Here is a 16,923-nt window from a genome sequence, read left to right as displayed (position 1 = left end):
TTTAAGTTTTTTCTCAGACATGAATAGGCTGCTAAACAGACCCACATTTCTCCTCTATAGTAGGCTCTCTTGGATTTTGTTGTTTCAGCACAAGCTGGTGGTGGAGTGTTTTTCACAATTAAAAGTGGTTAACCGAGCCCTTGCCATCAGGGAGCGGATGCCTGCTCTTGGGGAGAGTGGATGGCGGGAAGACGTTAGTCGGCTTGAAATGGTGGCTTCTAAGTGGACATTAAAGAGAAGTCTCCTACAGGCCTGGGGATTGGTCCTCAGAGCTAATATTCTGGAAGATGTCAACCCAGGTAATATACTGTGGTGTTTGGCCAGCTGACAGATGTTCTAAAATTTTTCCCTTAGATTTTCTTTTTTTTTCTTGGTTTTTTTTTTTTTTTTTTTTTTTGTATGCTGTAACTACCATTAAATAAGTGTCAGGCATAGGGCTAAACCTTACATATATTGTTTAATTCTGTCATTAGAATTGTGCAGGTATTAATTGCATCATTTAACAGATGAGAAACTCAAGCTCAGGTTAAGTTAAATGCAGGTTAAGCTCACAGTGGCCTGACTGGCTCTGGGGAATCTGAGCCTGCATACTGCCCACTATGGTATAATAACACATATGTCTTTCTGTCCAGATGAATTGAAGAATCTTGTGAATGGTCTTTGTTTAGAACTAAAGGCCAAAGGAATTTCACTTGGCTTTCTGGAGAAAAAGCACAATGAAGCTTCCTCCCTGTCTCAGCCAGACTTTACCTCCTTAATCCGGTTTACCAGGAGCGTGCAGTTGTGGCCTGCAATGGAGTACCTGGCTATGCTTTGGCAGTACAAAGTGACAGCTGATTTTATGACACAGGCTTGTCTGAGAGGGTAAGCCATCTGTTTAGTTTTTTCTTCAGAGGAACTTATTTTCTTGTTAGGTTATTCCATGTATCCTACATGTCAGACAAAGCACAGCCTTGTCTTGAGGGGGAATAGTTGCTGAAACAGGGAGGTCGGTTGCCACTTTGGAAAACCAAAACTTCTTGATTGTTTGCCTGTTTTGACTGCATCCCTAAATATTATTAGGTGTTTTTCCAGTAGAATAGCTTGCGCATTTTTAAATAAATGTACTCCTGAGTTCTGTGTTCCATCTTTCCATATGTAGCAGTTTTCTAGCAGTTCACTGATAGCCCACAGCCCACCCTTTCTCCTTCTCTATTTTTGGAACAGGTCCAGCAAAACTCAGCAACCCCAGATAGATGAAGAGATAAGTCATCTCATCACATTTTGTCTTAAGCACACATCAGTTGCTCCTCAAGAGCTGCGAGACCTTTGGGCCATATTGCACCATCAGAAGGTAAAAACCAAAATCAAAAACCTCCTTTATACTATGAGCTGGTTAAATTTTCTATGGCAGACTGGTTGCAGGATGTTTTATTTATTTAATCTTAAAATTATATGTTGTAAACTCCAGTCATATCTGAATTAACTTTCAAAGGGGAGAACTTTGAATGTTCTTTTGTACTAATTACCTGGGTATTTCTCAACTCTTATCACAGAATCATTCTATTCAGTTTCATTTATCTGTTTTGCTGACATTATAATTGTGTGATGTATTTTACTTATATTTTCTCATGCAACCTTAAAAAGCAGATCTCATTTTAGTCTTATAAAATTGTGAACAGGTTGAGTGACTTGACTGAGATGACCAGGCAGCAGAAAATCAGGAACATTAGGAGTAATATCTTTAAATCTATGTTAGTTTTAGATGAGTCTTAGAAGACAGAGAGAACTTATAACTTGATTTATGGAATATTTCTCAAATATTCTGTCTAATTATTCCTTTATCTCTAGGTGTCTACTGAGGAAATTCTTTCTTTGTGGTCTGAGTTGTTTAATTCCACGTTGATGTCTTTCTGGAGCAGTACTGTGACCACAAATCCAGAGTACTGGCTAACGTGGAGCCCTCTGCCTGATGTGCAGCAGAGGGAGGTGCCCAAGTCCCTTTTGGACTCCACACTGAAGGTTTGTTGGCATAAAATCATAAAAATGTTTGATGACAGTGGAAAAATTTCTCACTGGGTCTAGGAATAAACATTTATTTCTAGGATAGAGCAGTGACTAAATGTGTGATTGCAATACTTTATTTTCTGCAGGATGTTAATAAATGTACCTTCAAAAAAGGTATTCCATTTAAATGTTTTGGGAAATTCTGAGTTAATGTAAAAAAGGTTTTCTTTATTAAGTCTTTAATTTCTTGTCTAATTAAAATATTTTTTCTAATTATAAAATATGTAAACAGTACAGAAATGTGTATGCGTGTGTGTGTAAATGTAGAATTCACTAGGATTAGCCACTCTTTTCTCTGTATCCATCTTACATCTTATCTATCTTTTTTTATAATTCTTTTGTTTTTTTTTTCTGGGAAAGATTCGCCTTGAGCTAACATCTGTTGCCAGTCTTCCTCTTTTTTTTTTTTTCCCCTCCCCAAAGCTCCGGTACATAGTTGTATATTCTAGTTGTAAGTCCTTCTTGAAGTTCTTCTATGTGAGCCACTGCCACAGCGTGGCTACTGACAGACAAGTGGTGTGGTTCCGCTCCCGGGAACCAAACCAAGGCCGCTGAAGTGGGATGTGCTGAACTTTAACCACTAGGCCATCAGGGCTGGCCCAGTCAACATATATTTTTATATTAAATATATATGTAAATAAAAATAAGACCACTTTCTTTGTTCACATAATATGTCATGGAAATCTGTACCTGTCATTTCAGCTTATTCTTTTTAAGGTATTTCATTACACTAATATGCTAGAATTTATTTGATCCCTTGCTTATTGATAACTCTTAAGGTTTCTTGCCTTTCTTTCCCCCATAACAACCATAGCTGCATCAATTACCCTTGTATAAGTCTTTGTTCATTCTATGTATATGTTACAAGAATTGGAATTTAACTCTTGCTCAAAGTGTCTGCACATTTAAGGAAATTGATAAATACTATCAGAATGTCTAGGAAAGTGTTTTTGATTTTTAATTTTTTAAATATGCTAGGAGATGGTGAAGAGGGAGGTCACAAAGTCTGGATGACCGCAGGAGGACCTAAGGCTAGAGCACAGTTTCACTTATCGTATATTCAAGGACCTCTTTTTCCATATCTTTGCCATACTAAGTGTTACTAGCGTTTTTAAATATTGCCAACCATACAATTTTTAAAATCTCATTTTAATTCGTATTCTTTTGATTATTGTGATTGAACATCTTTATATATGTCTTTTTATTTCTTTGAATTTTCTAGTCATGTTTATTGTCTATTGGTAAAAAAAAAAAAGAAAAAGCGTTGTTCATTTTATTGTTGAAGATCTCTTCATATATTGTGGATATTAAACCTTTACCCAACATACGGTTGGAAATATATTTCTGGTGTTCTGTTGTCTCAAGTTTGATGATGTTTTCTTAGGTCACACAAGTTTTATAGTATTTTCTTTTCAAATATGCCAGCCCCTTCCTACTTTTTGGCTTAGGTGTCAGGCTTTTTTTTTTTTAAAGATTGGCACCTGAGCTGACATCTGTTGCTAATCTTATTTCTTTTTCTTCTCCCCAAAGCCCCCCAGTACACAGTTGTATATTGTAGTTGTGAGTGCTTCTCATTGTGCTATGTGGGACACTGTCTCAGTATGACCTGACGAGCAGTGCCATGTCTGTGCCCAGGATCTGAACCACTGAAACCCTGGGGACCGCCAAAGCAGGGCGTGCGAAGTTAACCACTTGGCCAGGGGGCCGGCCCCGGGTGTCGTGCTTTTTAAAAGTCTTTGTTCACTACCCATAGAGTTAAAAACCATTTGCCCATATTTTCTTCTATGTTTCTGTTTTATATTTATATTACTTTCATCTGGATATCATATTTTGTGAGGTAAGGATGCACATTTTTTTATTTTATACAAGCATTCTAAAGCATTACCACCACCAGTTTTGACTAATTCATGCTTTCCACTCTCATTTGAAATGTGACCTGTGTTATATACCTTATTCCCACAAATTTTCATGAATTTATTTTTGGACTCTTTTCTGTCCCATTGCTCTTTCAAAATTGATTCCTTTATTGTAAAAGATCTCTCAAAGCCTTAAGTGTTAAACCTGTGAACCCCCAAAAGTTGCACAGACTCAGTGTTTCCTGTCATGTGTATTTGACCACCTAACCCTTTGCTGTGGACAGCTATTGCTGTGTCCTAGGTGCAGAGTCCACAGAGCACAGATTTAGCAAACGTCGTCTCTGGCTCTTAGGTTTGTCTTCTAACTTTCTCCCTGCCTCCAAGGCTCACCTTCCTGCATTGTGCCCCCAGCTCTACTGTGAGAATGGTCTTCCTGATGCCCAGGTTTGAGAGGTTTTTCTTCTGCATTACTAAACATCGACCACTCCTCATTAATAGAGAATGGAATCCATGTTCCTTTAAGGCCTGCTACACCTGACCCCATTCTTTCTTTCTGATCCTGTCTCAGGCTGATGTTTAGCTGCTCCTAGCAACCTGAACATCCTTATATTACTCTCTTTCTTCCCCTAGGGTGCCCAGTGCTGCTTGTTGAAACCCTTTTAGTTAATTTCTAAAAGTTTCTTGACTCCTCTCCATCCATCAGGGCCCTGGCAGTCTCAGTAAAGCTGTGTTCTCCAAGTGCTGCTTTGAAGTCTTGACCAGTAGCTGTAGAGCAAGTCCCTGGGATGTGAATGGCCTCCCCATCCTGTCCTCCTCACACGTCACCCTGGGGGAGTGGGTTGAGAGAGCCCAGCAGCTTCGGGACGTCAGCTCGGTGCTCTGGACTAACATGGCCGTCCCTTCAGTAGCAGAGTTCAGGTATTCCCTCCCCCTGGGAAGACTGTAACGTGCCTATCTTTTCTCCAGAATATGCAGCAGGCACCTCCGTGAGAATTTGCTTCTGTGGTGGCTAGTTCTGGTGGGTGAAGGCAAGGGTGCTTTCTGCCTGGATCAGCAGGTTTTCAGCCCAGGACAGAGGCTACCAAGAGTTGGCTAGTTCTTCTGTCAATTGCAAGCATAGTGTGATCAAGAGGGTGGTGTTTAAAAAAACCATATGATCATGTGAGAATAGACATTCACCTCCAAGTTTTGGCAGCACAGTCTGCTGTATCATTTTCTGAAGGGACGATAGTGTGAGAAAGGAATGCTGTTTGCTGTGGTACAAGCCCTTAAGTGCTTCCTTGTTCCCACAGATGCATGGATTCTCAGCTTCAGGGGCTGGTGCTGTGCCGGCACCTGGCAGGCCTGGCAGAGCTACTCCCCGAGCCCCGGCGGCAGGAATATATGCAGAACTGCGAGCAGCTGCTCCTTGGGGACAGCCAGGCCTTCCAGCATGTGGGCCAGACTCTTGGGGACATGGCCGGGCAGGAGGCACTGCCCAAAGAGCTGCTGTGCCTCTTGCTCACCTCCCTGCGCCACTTGTTTGGGGAAGGGGATGGTAAGCGGAACCTGCCCGAGCCAGCCCGGCGTGGGAGCCTCTGGGTGAGCCTTGGCTTGCTCCAGATTCAGACATGGCTTCCCCAGGCACGCTTCGACCCCGCAGTGAAGAGGGAATACAAGCTCAAGTACGCTAAGGAAGAGGTATGGAGGCGAGAGTTTGGAGCCTGGGCTCCATCCCTGACTGGCTGGGTTTGTTGAGTATATTACTCCTTTTACTCCCTTTCGGGTTTTCAGAGCATCAAAGGGTTGATTTTGCATAAGCTGCCTCTGACTTCCCAGGAGTGCGTTCCTCTTTGAGAGTTCCCTGAGTAGGCTCAGGCACTAGGAGGGGCCCTTCCTAAGGTTCTGATGTATCTGACAATAGGCTGCAGTCGCAGAGGGCATGGCAGTAGAACACTGGTGGTGTCCCTCACTCTTCAGCCTCCCTCTACTGAGCTAAGTTTTGGATATCTGGATTTGGAAAACTTCTCTGGACAGGGTATAGTATTCCTCAGATTTTGAACTTTTGGTGTTTGTTATCTAAAACTCAGCAATCAAGTAGATTCAGATAATGTGGTATCCCTTGCTATTTGAATTTCCAACCAAACTCAGGAACTGAATGTATTAAGTTAGTGATATACTATTTCTATGTTTTAAAGAAGGAAAATTATATTAGTTGGGGTGAAGGCTAAGCTTTTATAGGAGAGCCTTAGCAGTTTAGTGGCATAAATAAGATAGTTTCACCCAGCAACTCTGAGGTGAGTGGTGCAGGTTAGTGGAGCAGAACCCTCTGCCCTTCGGTCATTCAGGAACCCAGCTTCCTTCCTTCCACTGCTCTACCCTGCCTGGGGCATTGTCTTCTCAGGCATGCTCCTAGCTGGGCACAGCAGACCGGTTTCTCCTCTTTCTGTTAGTTACACCGGCTGCAGTGCGAGTGGAAGACCCGAAACCTCTCATCACAGCTACAAACTGGAAGAGACCTGGAAGATGAAGTCAGTATCAATTACTCTCATCCTCACGTCAGGTAACACAGTAGAGTGATTATTTGGGTTGGGAGTTATTGACTCAAATCTCCTTAAAAAAAAAAGAAATTTTTACGGGCCGGCCCCATGGCTGAGTGGTTAAGTTCGCACGCTCTGCTATGGCGGGCCAGGGTTTTCCTGGTTCGGATCCTGGGCGCGGACATGGCACCACTCATCAGGCCATGTTGAGGCGGCGTCCCACGTGCCACAACTAGAAGAACCCACAACTAAAATATACAACTATGTGCTTGGGGGATTTGGGGAGAAAAAGCAGAAAGAAAAAAAAAGAGAAAAAAGAAGATTGGCAACAGTTGTAAGCTTAGGTGCCAATCTTTAAAAAAAAAAGACATTTTGAGGTTGACCTTTGCAGTGTAATTACAGTGTTAGCAAAGGTGATGATCTCCATCTCAGAACTACATTGGCAGTTAGATCCCAAAGCCATGCTTATAGTTAGGAAAGATACGTACTTTGTGGAAGTAGGGGAAGGATTCACGTGGGGTCAAGGAAGGGGGCTGAAACCGGAACTTACTCTCAGCATGGAAGAAGTTGGGTGCAGCAATGTGCGCTGTGTGTCTGTTGGCATTAGGAAGTACCATGTAGTATATTGGGTGCTGAGTCTCAGTCCTGTCCCTGTCCTTTGACTTTAGACCTTGGGTGGACCACTTAATGCCTTGAAATCTCAGTGTCCACATTTGTAAAACGAGAATAATAGTACCTGCTTCAGTGTGTTCTGATTAGGCTTTTATGATTTATGTATCTAAAGTACTTAACAGCATATGTTGCACCTGGTAAATGCTGTATATATATTATCCGTTTTCATTATAGTTGTCAATATCATCATTGTATTATTCCTCAGTAGTTGAAATGTCTTCATTCTATTTCCTGAGGGCTCAGTCTAGATTTTCTGCTCTTCCTCTGACAGAATAGGCATATTGTGTTAATTTGCCTTTAGGTTGCTTCGCCAAAGAATTGACCAGCTGGAGAATTTAATCTGCAGCCTCTCGAAGAAGCAGGCCTTCAGACCCCAGCTGCCTGCGTATGAGTCCCTAGTGCAGGAGATTCACCACTACGTCAGCAGCATTGCCAAGGCCTCTGCCATTCAGGATCTGCTCACGCGGCTCCTGGAGGCCCTCCACATGGATGGGCCTCGATCCTCCCAGGTGGCCCAGAACCTTCTGAAGGAGGAGGCGTCTTGGCAGCAGTCGCACCACCAGTTCAGAAAACGGCTGGCCGAAGAGTTTGCCCTGTATCCAGACTCTGTGGCCCCTCTGCAGGCATCCATCTTGCAGCTGCAGCATGGCATGAGGCTGGTGGCCTCCGAGGTCCATGCCTCATTCCACAATAGTGTGGTCTCTGCGGACAGGCTGGGTGCCTTGGCCACATCCCTGTTGGCTTTCCCGTCGGTGGGCCCCACCTTCCCTACCTACTATGCTCATGCGGATGCTTTGTGCTCAGTGAAGTCAGAGGAGGTTCTGCGAGGCCTTGGGAAGTTGATCCTCAGGCGCTCAGGAGGAAAGGAGCTGGAAGGCAAGGGCCAGAGCTCCTGCCCCACCCGAGAGCAGCTGCTGATGAACGCCCTCCTGTACCTGCGCTCCCATGTGCTGTGCAAGGGAGAGCTGGACCAGAGGGCCCTGCAGCTCTTCAGACACGTGTGTCAGGTAAGCCCGTCTCGGGGGGCCTGCCCTGACCCCTCTTGTAGGGAGCTGGCTCTTGTACAAGCAGGGCGCCTGTAGGACATTAGCAGTGCCCAGTGTAGATTGAGTGGGGTTATGGACGGGGAGGAGCTAGTGTCTGTACCTTTTTCCCATTTAACTATCTGGTTTTGGGGTCTTTAGTCCCTCGATTTTTAAGAGATTTTAAAAAAACAGTGATGTTAGCTCTTCATCTGTGATACACACTGCAAATACTTTTTTCTAGTTTCTTGGTTCTGTTTTGATTTTGTTTATGCTGATTTTCCCTTGTAAATGTATCAACTTTTAATATTAAGAAAATAACTTGTTTTTTCCTTACTAAAACCAATTTGTTCTCGTTGTAGACAATTAAAAGAATAAATATAAGCAAAAATTTCTAATAATTCTCTTATTGCTATATAACATGTTAGCTAACTCCGTTAGCATATTGGTGTATCCCATTCTAGGCTTGCTTATTTGTGTATATATGTAATGGTTAGTGTATGTCTATGACACTCTAAATGTTTTTAAGTCATTTGTCCCACTGGGTTACAAATCTTTTTTGGTAGTAGAACCCTTTTAAAAATAAAAATCTTAGCATAGCGGTCCAATGTTTAGCAGATAAAAAAGATACTCTGGTAGAGGACAATTCCATCTCCTGCATGGTCCCTGAGACAGGTCCTTAAATTGCCAGAGCTGTACAAACTACTAAAAAGTTGATTCTGTTTTATAGATTGCTTTTAAAAACCTGACAGCATTTAGTGATTATTTTTCTCCATAATTAGGTATTCTTCACCTGTATCATATTTGGTGACTGTCCAGTTTTCTATTCTATGGGTATGCCATAAGTCATTTAACTAATTTCCTGTCATTCAACATTTACATTTGTATGTAATCTTTTTTGCTATTTGGGAAAAAAAACACTGCCACCATAAATAGTCTTATATAGCTGGATCTTTGGGTTCAAATTCTAGAAAGCAGAATTGCGAGGACAAAGGTTAACTGTTTTTAGGCTTTTATTACAGATTATCTTCCTGAATGGTGGATGCTCATTTCCTCAGTCCTCATCAGTATGGGATGGTTTCTTTAAATTATAGTTTTTGCCAGTTGAAGGACCTAAAATCTTAGAGATAGTAGAGGATTTAAGAAGTATCTGGTGAGGCGTTGTTCATTTTTGCCTGATTGGTGTCCCTAGACCACCCTGTCTGTCTCCAGCCCAGGGTTTCCTTTCCTCAACCTCTGGGCCAGCTCCTTGAGGTGCCAGCCAAGTGCAGTCTGATTCAGAGCTCCTGCGATGTCGACCCTGACCCTGTCCTTAGGATAAAGCACCCTTAACTCCTAACAGGAAGTTCCCATCAGTTCTATTGTAGCAAGTTTTTCACCTGCGAAATTATAATAGTATAGCAAGAGGGATTTTAGGAAACTGAGGTTGCTGCAGATACACAGTTTGAAGAAAAGCCCGCTTGCTCTCTGTTACATGGTATTTAGTTTCTTGGGTGTGGACATTTATTGTTTTTGAACTATGGTGCTTCTGTTTTTATGGGACATTAAGAAGTAGCAAGTCTTGCCTTTGTTCCTTGTAAGTGCCTCAGTAAAGGCAAATAAGCTTCCTTCCAAATGTGTGACTTTTCAGGAAATCATCAATGAGTGGGATGAACAGGAACGCATAGCTCAAGAGAAGGCCGAGCAGGAAAGCAGCCTGTACAGATACAGGAGCAGGAAGTCCAGGACAGCCCTGAGTGAGGAGGAGGAGGAAGAACGGGAGTTCAGAAAACAGTTCCCGCTGCATGAAAAGGTTGGGTGGTGGTGGCAGGGTTTGTTTTGGAATGAATTCCCTTTGTACCACACACATTCCCTTCGAGTGGTTTTGTATCTTTTTACTCTTTGGTAATGCACGTAAGTTGCTACTTCATTTTCTTGACTGTTCACACTCTGTCGTTCCCTTTCCTTTTACTCTGTTTTGAACTGGATTTTGAGCTGGATTTTTATTTTTAAAAGTTCAATTGCTAATGTTATTTACAGGACTTCGCAGATGTTTTGGTAGAACCAACGCTAGAAGAGAAGGGAACTTCAGATGGGCAAGGAGAAGCAGCAGCCTCAGACCCCACCCTCCTGTCCCAGAGCTCAATGCAGGCTGTGATGCTGATCCACCAGCAGCTGTGCCTCAGCTTTGCTCGGTCCCTGTGGTACCAACAGACTGTACCGCCACATGAGGCAGAGCATTACCTCAGCCTGTTTCTGTCCTGCTACCAGACTGGGGCATCCCTCGTGACACACTTTTACCCCCTGATGGGTATGGCAGTTAACTTTTGTTATACTCTTGGGAAATCAAAATGAGTAGATGTGCTTGCTACTTTGGAACAATTAAATGAAAGGCTTAAGCTAATTCAAAAGAATTGATTTAAAATTCTGTAATAAAGATGGATTTTCATCATTTGAATACTATGGAAAGAAGAGATTAAGAAAATAAGGACATGGACTTAGTTTAAATGGTCTTGTTCCTGGGCATTATTTCCAATTTATCTCTCGTAGCTTTAGTGTTTTTCAAATGAAATTATGTATTCCTGGGAGCAACCTGGGAACTCAGAAATTAATCTCTCAGAATATGGTTTGATATAGTATCCTACATGACCTTATGAGTTATTCCGTGCAAGTAGGAAGGAGGCTTTAAATTTTATCTCTACCTACCAAAAACAGCTACAGAAACCAGGAATTTCAATTCATCAAACCAAAATTCCACCCACTCGATTACAGCCAGGCAGGGCCGTGAGTTCCTCTGTATATACCAGAAACTTGGCAGATTTTGGTGACTGACTACTGGTGTATTAGGGTCATAGTCCTCTAGGCCTGTGTTGCTTTGGGGCTAATGGCATTAGTTCTGATAGTTCATTATTTCTGTGTGTGTTTCTGATATCTTCATAGCTTGATAGATCAACTTACTGAGTTCACTGAGTTCACTGACTTTACTATGATGTTAACTTCACAGGAGTTGAGCTGAATGACCAACTTTTGGGCAGCCAGCTTTTGGCCTGCACTGTCTCTCATAACACTCTCTTTGGGGAGGCAGCCTCAGACCTGAAGGTGAAGCCTGATGGGCCCTATGACTTCTACCAGCATCCCAACATCCCAGAAGCACGGCATTGTCAACCTGTGCTTCAAGGTTTCTCTGAGGCTGTCAGTCAGCTGCTGCAGGATTGGCCGGAACACCCGGCACTTGAGCAGGTAGGGCAGCCGCTAAGCAGAGGCCACTGAGGATGTGGCCTCTCGCCATCCCCAGGGGCATTCACTTACACATTTGAATATATAAAAATATGTAAACTGGGGTTTACAGGACCCCAGTTCAGTGAGATGCTACTCTCTGCAGGATAAACATACCATATGCTGTTATATAAATGATGTTTGGGATTCCACTGATTTTGTTGATCAGGGTTTCCTGTCCACATGTTAAAATGTTGCTATCTTGCTCTGTTTATTCAGACACATATTCATACTAGCAAGGCCTGACATTTTCAAAATTGAAAATGTCGAAGTTTTAACTCAGACCTTGCTCTGCGATCTGCACCCAATTGTATAATAACTCTTATAACAGAGAGTAATAAGAATAATTGTTGAACTCATCTTCTTTCCAGAGTAACACAGCAGATAAAGTGTTTGTCCCAGTCAGGGTCTGCAGTCCTGGCAGTTTTGTCCACAGCTTTCCCAGGTGCTCTTGAAGCAGGGCCTTTGCATGAACTTCCGGTCAAGCCTCTCTTCAGTACTTGCTAACTTTGGGTGATTGATATTCTGTGGAGACACCCAAATCTTTTTTTTTTTCTTTCTCCTGCAGCTGCTGGTTGTAATGGACAGAATTCGTAGTTTCCCGCTTTCCAGCCCTATCTCAAAATTCCTGAATGGCTTAGAGATCCTTCTGGCAAAGGCACAGGTAAGGTGATTCTCTCTCCTCCTCATTTTAGTTTGTGGTCAATTGAAAAAAGATTATCTTGTGGCACCTTTATTGTGAGAGGGACAGAAAGTTATAGTTTTGGTTGAGAGGGATAAATCTCCTTGGTTTTTCTTGCATGGGGTCAGATCACTGCAAGTGAAGCTGTTGCCTCCGTGACGCCTGTGAGGGGCCTGCCTCACCTGTTCTTAAGGGTGGGTCGCAGTTTCTACTGGTACTGAGAGCTCACCCTGCCAGGACTTCCAGGTGGCCTGCAGGCTGGCTAAGTGCCTCACACGTCACCCCCTCAGTCCTCTCACAGCCTCTGAAGTAGCTGGTGCTTCCCTGGTTATCAGATTAGGGTTCTGCACCTTGGAGGGGTCACGTGACTAATAAGAATTTAGGCTCAGGGCTCTAAATCACGTGCTTTTTGCCTGCTTCTAAATTTGGCTCTGCTGGAGTTCCCTTGCGTGACCAGGAAGAACTTGAAGCTGGATACACTGGATGTAAACTCATTGCTGCTGTTGCTAAATCAGCATCAAAGTTGTTTAAGGGTCCAGTGGGCTTCACACAAGAAAAGTCCAGGATGTTCCTGAGGAAGCTCGTGAATAAGGGGTTGCATAATGGCTATAGAAAATTCTATCTTTGTTTCTTTAGGATTGGGAGGAGAATGCAAGTCGAGCTCTGTCTCTGCGGAAACATCTCGATTTGGTCAGTCAGATGATCATTCGTTGGCGCAAACTGGAACTGAAGTAAGTGATAGATTTGTCACTCCCCTCACCCTCCTGAACTTCTGTAGGGCTCTAATGCTAGTTTGTTTCTTCAGGGTTTATGTGGTATGGGAGAATCAGAGAATGTGCTCTTCAGTCATTAATCACAGAGTTGAAAGCAGGGCATTAAAATGACCTTAATAGAGAGCAGACAACAGTATACATTCTTGAGGCAGCAAACTGCGTAGCTTCTCTCTCTCTGTTTGGAAGGAGAGAATAGTGAACATTTAGCTTCTGCTTCTGTGGTTTCAGATATTTCAAATGGGTTTCCTTAAATGCCTCCTTGGCCTCTTCCTTCTCCCATGTTTCAGCTGCTGGTCTATGAGTTTGGATAATACCATGAAGCGCCACACTGAGAAATCCACCAAGCACTGGTTCTCTATCTATCAAATGCTTGAGAAGCACATGCAAGAACAAACAGAAGAGCAGGAAGGTAACACCTATCAGTAAATTCCCTGCTTACTTAGAGGTGCAGCTAAACGTGGAGTGCTGCAAAGTGGGATTTACTGCTCCCATGTCTCTTCCCCACACTGCTTCCACATGGGACGCGTCATTTGACATCATGGCATCCTGAGAGGTCAGCCAAGAGAGCTGTGTAGTTCTTTTCTTTTTTATTAAGGTAACATTGGTTTATAACATTATATAAATTTCAGATGTCCATCCTTGTATTTCGATTTCTCTGTAGTGTGTAGTTCTTTTTTTACCGAGAGAATAACAACAGAAGTGAGGGGCTTAAGTGACTTGTCCAAAGTCTAGAGAGTTAGTCCCAAGATAAGATTTCCTTACTCTATATATCCACAAGACAAGTCAAAATGAAAGTCTCTGTCTTGGTAGATAGTAGTTAACATGCTTAAGTTCAAAGTGTTTCATTTCATGCTTACAACAAGCACCTCATGGTTCAGTTTCATAATTTGCTGTGGGTGATACCCTCAGTACTGGTGTTGTTTTTATATCAGGTCTGAATTTAGCAGTGGTCCCTGCTTCAAAGTTTCACTTTAATTGTAGTCTCTACTGGACTGTGATTCCTCAATATATCCCATAGTAGATGGCATGCACGTTATGAAGAGGGGGTGATGGTTGCAGGCACATACATGTTTCCTCTTTGAATCTCTAAAGATGACAAACAGATGACCCTGATGTTGCTGGTCAGCACGTTACAAGCATTTATTGAAGGATCCTCACTGGGAGAATTCCATGTACGACTTCAGATGTTACTGGTTTTCCATTGCCATGTCTTGCTGATGCCACAAGTTGAAGGAAAGGGTAAGGAGAGAGAGATACATATATTTATATAATTTTTTTCCTTTACTTTTACACTGCATTGTTAAAATGGGTTAAGTTTTGAGTTCTCCATGAGACAAGTATCTTGTTGCATACTAGGTTTTAAACAAGATACTTTAGTCGTATTTTACTTTAAGTGATTCATGTTAGATGTAGAGGAGAACATTAAAGTGAAGTACAGGCTGGTTTTGGATGAAGCCCTGACTGGTGAACTCTGGCTGAGGCAGGTTGCTGCAGATCCTGGGAGCTGGCATGTCAAGGCAGCACAGCTTTCTGTCTAGACAGTGTATATGTCCTGCTAAGCTTCTGTTTGATCCAGGCCATTATCAGGTTCTTTGATCTAGTGAGAGCACTGCCACATGACCAAGTAACTGCACCTAAAACTCCTTCTGTCACTCTGCTGACCATAGCAATTTGGATGAAATTGTTGCTATAAAATGAGGATGGATTATACGTGAATGAGCAGTCAAGATGAGCCTCTTAATATGCCATCTTTTAAAACAGGCTCAGTTTATGCCGACTTTACAATAAAATCGGAGGAGGTCTTTGAAATTGTGAGTTTAGCAGAACATCTGAGTAAACCATCTTTAAGAACAAAAGCGCAGCAAACAAATTCTCTAGAAGCTGAAATGATAAAATTGGGGTAGTGTTGACAGCATGCATCTCTGGGATCTGGTAAACTCAGACAGGCTTCTCGAGCTGTTAAATAACCTGCCTGTGAAATGTGGTGCTGTATCTCATGGCCTAAAGAGTAATGAGGAAGCATCCTCGCTGAAATGTGAAGCCCACAGGTGGAGCCAATAGCACATGCAGCAAGTGTGGTGTTTTTGTCTCCTTTTCATTTCTTCCAGATTCACTTTGCAGTGTTCTGTGGAATTTGTACCATTATTACAAGCAATTCTTTGACCAAGTCCAGGCCAAAATTGTGGAACTTCGTTCCCCGCTAGAAAAAGAACTTAAGGTAAGATGAACAGCTGTCATCTTGGGAGAACAAAGTCAGCAAGTTCTTTGTATTTAGTTCTATTCTTTTGTCCATTTAACAATGAGGCTAGGGGCTCTGGGGAATGGAGAAGAGCATTGCAACTGCCAAGTAGGATGGCAAGATTTACATTTTGTGGCATTGGCTCCATTGCCGACATGGCCAGTTGTATGAGGCATTAGTGGAGTGGCCCCTGTCAAAGGCTCCTCCAGAGGATTGCCACAGACAGCTCCTAGTGCTCATTCCCCTGGTCTTGCCCAGGCTCATCGTCCTCCTCAGAGGAGTGCCGTCTAGTGTTGGTCTAGTGCGTTGAGGTGCCATGGGTTAAGGAGGACCCTCTCTTTGATACTTTCACTGGTTGTGGAACCAACCCTGTTGTATAAACCAGAGTACATATCAAGTGACCTGTTGATTGTTGGAGGTCAGCACTCTTTTTTTCACTATTTTGAGACAAACACGTGGTTCCTTTTTTAGACTTGTTTTACTTGTTCGTTGATACACGGTCCTATGCTTGGGATGGAATGGGCTCTGGTCTTTGGCAAATGGATGATCTAGAAAGAAACAAAATAACAGCAGCTTTATAAAACCATTCCTTGAGCTTCATTTATCTTACAGGAATTTGTTAAGATATCCAAGTGGAATGATGTCAGCTTCTGGTCCATTAAACAATCTGTGGAAAAGACACACAGGTAATTCATCTTTTGAAACTGGGGGTGACCAAAGCTCAGAATTTTCCTCTGATAGGCAGCAAGACTACATTAGCATGGTGGCCTGACTTAGTGCTGCCTTGAACCAATCATAAACACTAGATTGTTTTGGTGCGGCGTTTCGGTACAACCGCCTACCACTCAAAGCAAAGTCCACGAGCAGGAGGAAGTGCTGGGCCTGAAGACACGGCAGACCATGTGCTGAAGCTTGAGTTTTCTGCCACCTGCTAGCTGTTTTATCTTGAATAAAGCGATCCCACCATTCCTGGCTTCGGTTTTTTCTTCTGGAAAAGGGAGATGACATACCTGCCATAGTTTTTCTTTAAAAGTAGTAAGGGGCCGGCTGGGTGGCACAGCGGTTAAGTGCACACGTTCTGCTTTGGCGGCCAGGGGTTTGCCAGTTCAGATCTCGGGAGCGGACACGGCACCGCTTGACAGGTAGGCGTCCCATATATAAAGTAGAGGAAGATGGGCACGGATGTTAGCTCAGGGCCAGTCTTCGTCAGCAAAAAGAGGAGAATTGGCAGCATTTAGCTCAGGGCTAATCTTCCTCAAAAAAAAGTAGTAGTAAAATGTAAGTATTTAAGGAGCTCATCGTATACGATAGTACCCGGTCATTAGGTTATGTGTGTATGCATTATGATGTCATTTTTACATTTCCTCACTTTAAATCCCATGTTTTTTCCTCATCTCTGTCATTACCTGGAACCAGAACCCTCTTTAAATTCATGAAGAAATTTGAGGCTGTCCTGAGTGAACCCTGCCGGTCATCCCTGGTGGAGAATGACAAGGAGGAACAGCCCGACTTTTTGTCGCAGCCAACAGATGCAGCCTTGAGTGAGGCATCCCCCATTCAGAGTCTGAACAGGGCACTGAGGGAGACCCTGTTAGCCCGGCCAGCAGCTGTGCAGGTACTAGCTCGGGGGATAGTGTTCCTGGGTCATCGGGTGAATCTGTGCTTTCTGTGTAAGGAATGTCCTTAGAACAAGGCAAGGAAATGCCTTTGAAATCTTACTCTTTGGACATATGTAGCATTTGTGTGTCTGCCTAATCCCACTGCAAAATAAGGCAAAAAGCATTGATCGTGGTGCTGAAAGTTTAATGTTATCCTATGGGAAATAAGTTTTATGCTTACCTGTGAACACCTACCTATGA

At 43.0% G+C, this 16,923-nt stretch overlaps 1 protein-coding gene and 1 long non-coding RNA gene across 3 annotated transcripts in view; one reads left to right on the top strand and one right to left on the bottom strand.

Moving 5' to 3' along the window:
- MDN1 (midasin AAA ATPase 1) overlaps nucleotides 1–16,923 on the top strand; it is a 160,312-nt gene that overhangs the window by 107,059 nt on the left and 36,330 nt on the right. For both annotated transcript variants that reach the window (XM_008538002.2, XM_008538001.2), the window contains exons 56-73: nucleotides 89–299; nucleotides 633–864; nucleotides 1,207–1,333; nucleotides 1,831–2,001; nucleotides 4,606–4,820; nucleotides 5,195–5,582; nucleotides 6,335–6,444; nucleotides 7,395–8,100; nucleotides 9,746–9,907; nucleotides 10,135–10,405; nucleotides 11,099–11,334; nucleotides 11,939–12,034; nucleotides 12,689–12,783; nucleotides 13,113–13,234; nucleotides 13,918–14,064; nucleotides 14,934–15,043; nucleotides 15,677–15,750; nucleotides 16,481–16,679. In XM_008538002.2, coding sequence (XP_008536224.2) covers nucleotides 89–299; nucleotides 633–864; nucleotides 1,207–1,333; nucleotides 1,831–2,001; nucleotides 4,606–4,820; nucleotides 5,195–5,582; nucleotides 6,335–6,444; nucleotides 7,395–8,100; nucleotides 9,746–9,907; nucleotides 10,135–10,405; nucleotides 11,099–11,334; nucleotides 11,939–12,034; nucleotides 12,689–12,783; nucleotides 13,113–13,234; nucleotides 13,918–14,064; nucleotides 14,934–15,043; nucleotides 15,677–15,750; nucleotides 16,481–16,679 — 3,672 coding nt within the window. The remainder of the gene's footprint in view (nucleotides 1–88; nucleotides 300–632; nucleotides 865–1,206; nucleotides 1,334–1,830; nucleotides 2,002–4,605; nucleotides 4,821–5,194; nucleotides 5,583–6,334; nucleotides 6,445–7,394; nucleotides 8,101–9,745; nucleotides 9,908–10,134; nucleotides 10,406–11,098; nucleotides 11,335–11,938; nucleotides 12,035–12,688; nucleotides 12,784–13,112; nucleotides 13,235–13,917; nucleotides 14,065–14,933; nucleotides 15,044–15,676; nucleotides 15,751–16,480; nucleotides 16,680–16,923) is intronic.
- LOC139073345 (uncharacterized) lies at nucleotides 13,396–16,265 on the bottom strand. Its single transcript, XR_011521970.1, has 2 exons — nucleotides 16,075–16,265; nucleotides 13,396–15,612 (listed from the first exon to the last, which is right to left on the bottom strand). It is a non-coding gene; the product is annotated as an uncharacterized lncRNA (long non-coding RNA).

This window comes from Equus przewalskii, chromosome 9, assembly GCF_037783145.1.
Source record: "Equus przewalskii isolate Varuska chromosome 9, EquPr2, whole genome shotgun sequence".
NCBI classification, from domain to species: Eukaryota; Metazoa; Chordata; class Mammalia; order Perissodactyla; family Equidae; genus Equus; species Equus przewalskii.
The sequence above is the reverse complement of the archived record's forward strand: the minus strand, read 5'-3'. Positions and strand labels throughout refer to the sequence as shown.